This window comes from Erigeron canadensis, chromosome 1 (genome assembly GCF_010389155.1).
Source record: "Erigeron canadensis isolate Cc75 chromosome 1, C_canadensis_v1, whole genome shotgun sequence".
NCBI classification, from domain to species: Eukaryota; Viridiplantae; Streptophyta; class Magnoliopsida; order Asterales; family Asteraceae; genus Erigeron; species Erigeron canadensis.
Window position 1 is genome coordinate 7,745,640 of NC_057761.1, and position 6,518 is coordinate 7,752,157.

Consider the following 6,518-nt stretch of genomic DNA (forward strand, 5'->3'; position numbering starts at 1 on the left):
TTTTTTGGCTAGGCATTGAGAATGTCTCACCCCTCACAATTCGAATTATACCTCATTTGCTATTGGCTATATTATTGTGAAACTCATCGTCGACATAAAAATTGGCTACCACAGTCCCAGAACATGTTTATACCTTGAGAGTAAAGTGAACAATAATGGACTTGGTGCATATTACTTTGAACAAAAGCCGAAAGTAAAAAGCATATATCTTTGTGCCATTTTACGTAAGCTTTCAACACTATCATGAACCATCCTTTCGGGGACATTCAGAAACGTTAAAAGAAAATACGAGCATGATCCCTGCACATTGCACAACCTACGTTTGACATGTTCTTTTTCTTATATAAGCTTATCGTATACAACCCAAATCTTCAAATGACCTGAAAACCCCTTCTAACAACGGTTACACCACCATAGCTCAATTCTCGTTAATGCCCTCCAAGTCGTAACAAACACATTCATGTAAACTAGAGGTGCAAGAAAAAACCGATTAACCGAACCGAATCGATTTGTAACCGGTAACCGAAATCGGTTAATAACCGGAATAGTAAAAACCGATTATAGGTTACCATAAACCGTAGGTTACTAACCGATTACTCTTTTCAAAACCAAAACCGATTATTAATCGGTTAACCTATAACCGGTTAATTATTCCAAATAATAACCGGTTAACCGGTTAATCACATATTATATACATATTATTAATTAAATCTATATATATATATCAATATCAATCATACTATATACATACACTTATATATAATCAGAAAGATCGCACTATCAGATTATTTTATTTGCTTTCAATATATCTATACTATATATAGATTAATGCTTATTTCATCCGATCCAACATCAATTTTGGTTGTTTTTGAGATTTGGGATGATGAAATTTGTTGTGCTTAGAAAATGATGTTTATTTGGAATATAAGTTTTTTCGGAATATGGGTTTGTCGCTTAGGCTTGTCGGAAATGATTGTTTTTTCACATTGTTCACCACTTTCTCAATTATAATGGGCGGTTAAAAAAAACCGAATAGGTTAACCGGTATCGGTTAAACGGTTATTATTAATCGAAATCGGTTAGATAGGTTCCAGTTTTAAAACCTAGAAACCGGTTATTAACCGGTACAAGTTAACCGTAATCGATTATTACTGTTTCAAAAAATAACCGAAACCGATTATTAAAATTAATAACCGAAATCGGTTAACCGCTTCTTACACCTCTAATGTAAACAGTACTTTCTGTTTTGAAATTTGGAGCAGTTTCCCACCCTAAAACTTGTATTAGAATTAAGTTATACTGTACAATATAATAAGTTGATCATTATATCCTAAAAGAATAACTGAGAACTAATCTACTTGTTCTGTGTGGCATGAATATGAACAACAAACAAAGTTTTGTCAACTGAAACGGATTTCATCCAGTTGCTCGTAATGATTGATGATCACGTCTCGGATATTTACAACCACCTTCAGCAGAAACAAGATGGAATTACATTGGGGATTAAATTCATACCATCAGTGCAAACCAAGTAATTCAATTTAACAACTTCCCATAAACATTGAAACTTTTGTAGATCGCCCATGAAAACAATTTGTTTCAGCCTTTCAAGTTTCATGGAAGAGTCGGTAATAATTAGTAGGCAAGTATAATGACACACAAACGTTGTGCTTATAAATAGGAAGTGGAATTAAGATTCATTGAAGAATGGAAAAATATATCACTGCACATAAAATAACTGATATGGATATTCAAATTTTAAGAATTCAAAGGTTTAAGATACATTATCCATCAAAAGATTGAACAAGGATGCAGACATACAACTTAGAAATGAAGAAATAAAAACAGATTGCGGTGTTGCCAATTTATCCAGTTGTATGGAAGCTAACTGACTTGACAATACTGCTCACCCTCTCAGCAAACGTCTTGGATGTGATCTTTTTACCAGGAACATGAAATGGGTTTGAGACGGCGTCTAAATATGCAGAATGGAACCTCCTGAAAAACTGTTGCAATCCACATTCCACCACACATAAAAATTAGCCAATACATACTAGATATTGTTAGAGATTTCATTTGAAGGACATCAGTTGAATTGTTTCCATAGTTCATAACGGAAAAATGAAAATATATCTGAGACTTTATAACCATAGCACTTTTTTTCCCCCTCTGTCGGTGTAATTGCTATGTTTTCCTCTTGGTTTTGATGTTTTGTATATAGTTAATACTTGTCATATTCTGTTCGGGAAATGATGCTTAACTACCAATCTATGCTTTACATCATCATATGTACAAACACCACAAAGCTACTGATGTATGGATAGAAGTGGTGGTGTAGTATGTTTCACCCTCTTATTTGTACAAGTAGTAAAGGTGACAAAATGGACTGCTTGGGCATTGGTAAACAGATCAAAAGGGGGAATATTAGTGTGGAACACTAATGGCTAGGCCAGGATAGACCAACACACACCTCTTTTTTTATCAGTTTTTGAAATTTACTATAAAATAACATGTAAAATGCCACTATACAGAATAATCAACATTGTTTTGATTTAGTGATTCAGGAGCCTCTACGCATCTGAAAACACTTTGGTGGCTTCCAACATGTTCAACCCATTTAACAAGCTCCCTACGAAGTTTAGTCTATTGACTTAACCTGTTACTCTTCTACGAGATGAAATCTAACCTACATCGAACCATTTAGTGGCAAATGAGTCAAAATAGTGTCAGCATATCATTTTAAGACTTGGGAGACAACACCTGGGTGATACTTTACCCAACAATACTTGTAGTATTGTGCAGACCTTATACACACAACTTCCTGCCAGTTGTATATTGTATTTTTTTTTTTCCTATTTTTATTACTGAACATAAGTTTTCTTGTGGATGCTTATCAACATTATGTACAACCAAGACACGATAATAAAGTAAGTTCACAATTCATCGTTTAACACACACAATTCGAAGAAACACCTTTTTCGGCCAAGATAGTCAGTTCATTTTAAGGGGTCATCAATTGTCCTGATTGAGAAGAATAGAAAGACAAGTGGCTCGATGATTCTTAAGATACAAACTCAAGTCCCTTAGGAGACACAGGTTTATGAGTTTATCTGCCATTGATAAAAAGGGATACAAATACGGTGTTGTCTAACTAAGATATGACAATAAGCACAGATGTACTTGAGCACATAGCTACTTGATGTATGCTCACAAAATAAGATAAATTCTTAGTTAGATATGCACTTACATTTCTTACATCAGCATCGCGGACATCAAGGTCTGTTGTGACTAGTATAAATTTTACCTTTGTGTTAGTTAGGTAACCATACCTGCCCAACATGTAATCCCAGTTAAGTAAAGGCACATGTAGTTCAAAAGATCATTTGTACAAGAGTAACTTGACAGTTGACAATAAAGAAGTACTGAACTTGAAAGTTCTTAGATTAATTGAAAATAAGAACAATCTAAATCTGAAATATGCTCACACTTTGTAATTCTCGGTTGGATATAGAAGACCAAGAAATGTCTCATTTAACATTGGACCAGATTTTTTGGGGTTGTTCACTGCAAAGCAATCAAAAGAATCTCACTAACTTTAGCCATAAAAATCTAAAATTACCTAAAGAATTGCCATATATAATAAACGTGTATATACATTTTGAAAGAGAAAGGAGGGGAATGCAAGTATTACAACGTGTTGCTGCAACTAATGTCACAAATGTCTCAAGAAAAATATGAAAGTGTCGACCAAATTTTCACAAAGGGATAATATACATGTCTATCTGAGAACATTAGTCGCATGTTAACTTTGTGAGTTTAACTTTTAAAATTAAAGCCGTCAATTACCAATTTTTATTTTACATAATAATATACACTCAACACTTGATAACAAAAAAAAGGGGGGGGGGACAGACTGAATAGAAAACTGCATGTTGAAAGACGGGCTCAATCACTTTAAAACATCTAAAGCAACTGCTAAACCAACCCAACAGAACCCACCAATGAATTTGGTAGTACATATAACTAGTTGAAGAGAAAATATGGTTAAATGACTGCTAATATGGGAGCAGTATCGACACTGGAGGAAACATCTTAAAGGGAATGAAAACAGCATTACTAATCAACATGAACTTCTAAAACGATGTCACGACGAAGTAACCCAGTCTGAAACAAGGGTGAACTTGATGGCGTCCGACCACAAGTCACAACTATGACTTACTCATTCCTTCTAATTTGCCACTACCTCGATATGCTGGTTTGGAACTGGAGCTTGAAATAAGAGATGGCCTACTCCTGGATTTTAACTCAAAATTTATATGGGAGGTAGGTAATGCATTACAATTAGATTACGAAATTTGACTATAAATACACTAAAGGCAGCAGGGGGTTTTACACGCACATAAACGAAAACAAAGATCTGTTACAAGAAGGGGTATAACTCTTTGCGACTGTCAAACAATGGTTGTGGCATTGTGCACATCACAACCCATTTCTTTTCTCTCTCTTTTCATTTTAATAAGTACATATTCCGGGTCCATTGGATATTACTAAAAGCCAATATAATGTTGGAAAATGCACCAATGTTATAGCATTTAGCGTTATAGGTTGAGACATTATGAAAGTCAAATAGATACAGCATCAGAGATGAGATGAATAGAAAAAACAGATAGCGCAAGGGTTATCAAATAGGAATTGAAAGGGGAATCAGTGGTCCATAAGAGCTGTGATAATGTACACATGGGTGAATATCAAGTTACAGATGAACTTCTCATACGTACTGTTGAGAATTGCAATAAGGGGTCAAAACTGGTTGCTTTTGCATCAGATAGTTATATGCAAAACAGCGCAACACTTGCTGAATGAAGATATATTATAAATGAATATACTTTTGGATGTTTGATATATTATTATATGACATGGATTTGAAGAAGAACGGAAAATGATGTACACCAAGAATATTAAGCATCAACCACTTCGAACATGGACGAAAAGCCAAAAGCCAAAAAGTGAAGCACATCGACCCTAGAGCAATAACGGATGAATTAGTTTAAGCTGTTAACGCCTTGGATTTTTGATTTTATGTTGCAGAAATCTGTATAGGGACCTGAAACCAGTTCTGGGTCCCTACTAGACTTTTCGTGAGGCAGATCCTCAAGGACTTGGTAGATGGTGGTGTGCGAACATATATAACTTTTCTGAAATATACATTTTCAGGAGATACCGTCCTCCTATACCTAGTTGGAAGGGTGAAATCTTAACAGAAAACTCCGTAGACAATCCTCAATCATCAGATTTCCAACCACAGCGTCAGTTCATTTCCTACTTGATCCTACCAATATTTTTGTTTAGACATGAAATGAAAACCCAACCTCAAAAACGATAGGTGATCAACTTAAACTATTGTCCTCTGATCCTGCTTAACAAATACCAAGCTTCCTCCGCCGCATACAATTACTTTTCATTTATTTTTCGTATTTCTTTTTATAGACCAAAAACGTTACTTTTTTTTTATGTCGATAAACCAACAAACTAGCGAAGAACACTTTAACGACCCCCATCAACAAACGGTTTAAAAACACTTGTTAGTATCTATAAAATAATAATAAAAATATCTAAATTAGAAGGAGGTCACATATTGATTAGCATATTCTAATTCCAATACATAAAATCGAGTGGCGTAGTCGAGTTTTAAAATATGGATCAAGCAAACTCGAAACCCTTCAAAAAAAAAAAAAATACTAAAACTTGCACAAAAACATCAAACTGGCAGCAATTAATTATAATGAATAATGACGATGATGAAAAATACCTCTTTCATCAACAACATCAAGAGAGCAGTGAACAATATGATGAAGCTTCAACGCATCATCTGCTTCTGTGAAGCTTTGTATATACAACGGATTATTCTGTTTTATTATTTAATAATAAGTTTTCATTTAGCAAATTATATTATTATACACAAAGTATAATGAAATACAAGAAAGAAATTGGAAGCATGATAATAATATTAATATGGGAAAGAATACCTGATGTCCAACGACGGCAATACAAACAATCATCGTGTCAGATTTGGAATTTCTGTTGTTGAAACAGACTCTCACCGGAATCTATTGTATGTAGTAGTTTGGTTATTATGGATTTGTACAATAATAGCCCCTTCACTTACGAGCTTTTCTACTTTTTCAGGTGGATTTCGATTTGTATTTATCTTTTCTCTCCATGAAAAATACTAAGGGCGCGTTTGGTTCGCGGAATATTTTTGCAAGGAATGGAATATGATGAAATGGAATGAAATCTGATGAAATTATTTTAAATCTGTCATGTGTTTGGTTGGCAGGAATATGAATAGAATTTAATTCCTTTTGTCTTTTTGGTTTGTAAATCTGTCAACGGAATTGGAATGGAATTCTGATAAAAGACCAAATTACTCTTACTCAACAATTTTTTAATTGCTATATATTTATAGAAAAACATAATATTAAATGCCAAATGGCAAGTATAAAAAACATAAAATAATA

General features: G+C 34.0%; 1 protein-coding gene across 1 annotated transcript; it reads right to left on the minus strand.

Moving 5' to 3' along the window:
- Positions 1-1,724: 1,724 nt before the first annotated feature.
- Positions 1,725-6,138, minus strand: LOC122582101 (trafficking protein particle complex subunit 2-like protein). Its single transcript, XM_043754461.1, has 5 exons — positions 6,027-6,138; positions 5,810-5,906; positions 3,486-3,564; positions 3,248-3,329; positions 1,725-2,006 (listed from the first exon to the last, which is right to left on the minus strand). Exons 1-5 carry the CDS (start codon positions 6,057-6,059, stop codon positions 1,866-1,868), a joined length of 432 nt encoding a protein of 143 aa, XP_043610396.1. The 5' UTR covers positions 6,060-6,138; the 3' UTR covers positions 1,725-1,865.
- Between the last annotated feature and the right edge of the window lie 380 nt (positions 6,139-6,518).

Coding starts and splice junctions, on each gene's coding strand:
- LOC122582101 (XM_043754461.1), bottom strand. CDS start 6,059: ATGATTGTTTGTATTGCCGTCGTTGGACATCAG. Junction 3,330..3,485: donor CCAACCGAGAATTACAAAGT/GTGAGCATATTT, acceptor CATGTTGGGCAG/GTATGGTTACCTAACTAACA. Junction 2,007..3,247: donor GCGATGCTGATGTAAGAAAT/GTAAGTGCATAT, acceptor GGATTGCAACAG/TTTTTCAGGAGGTTCCATTC.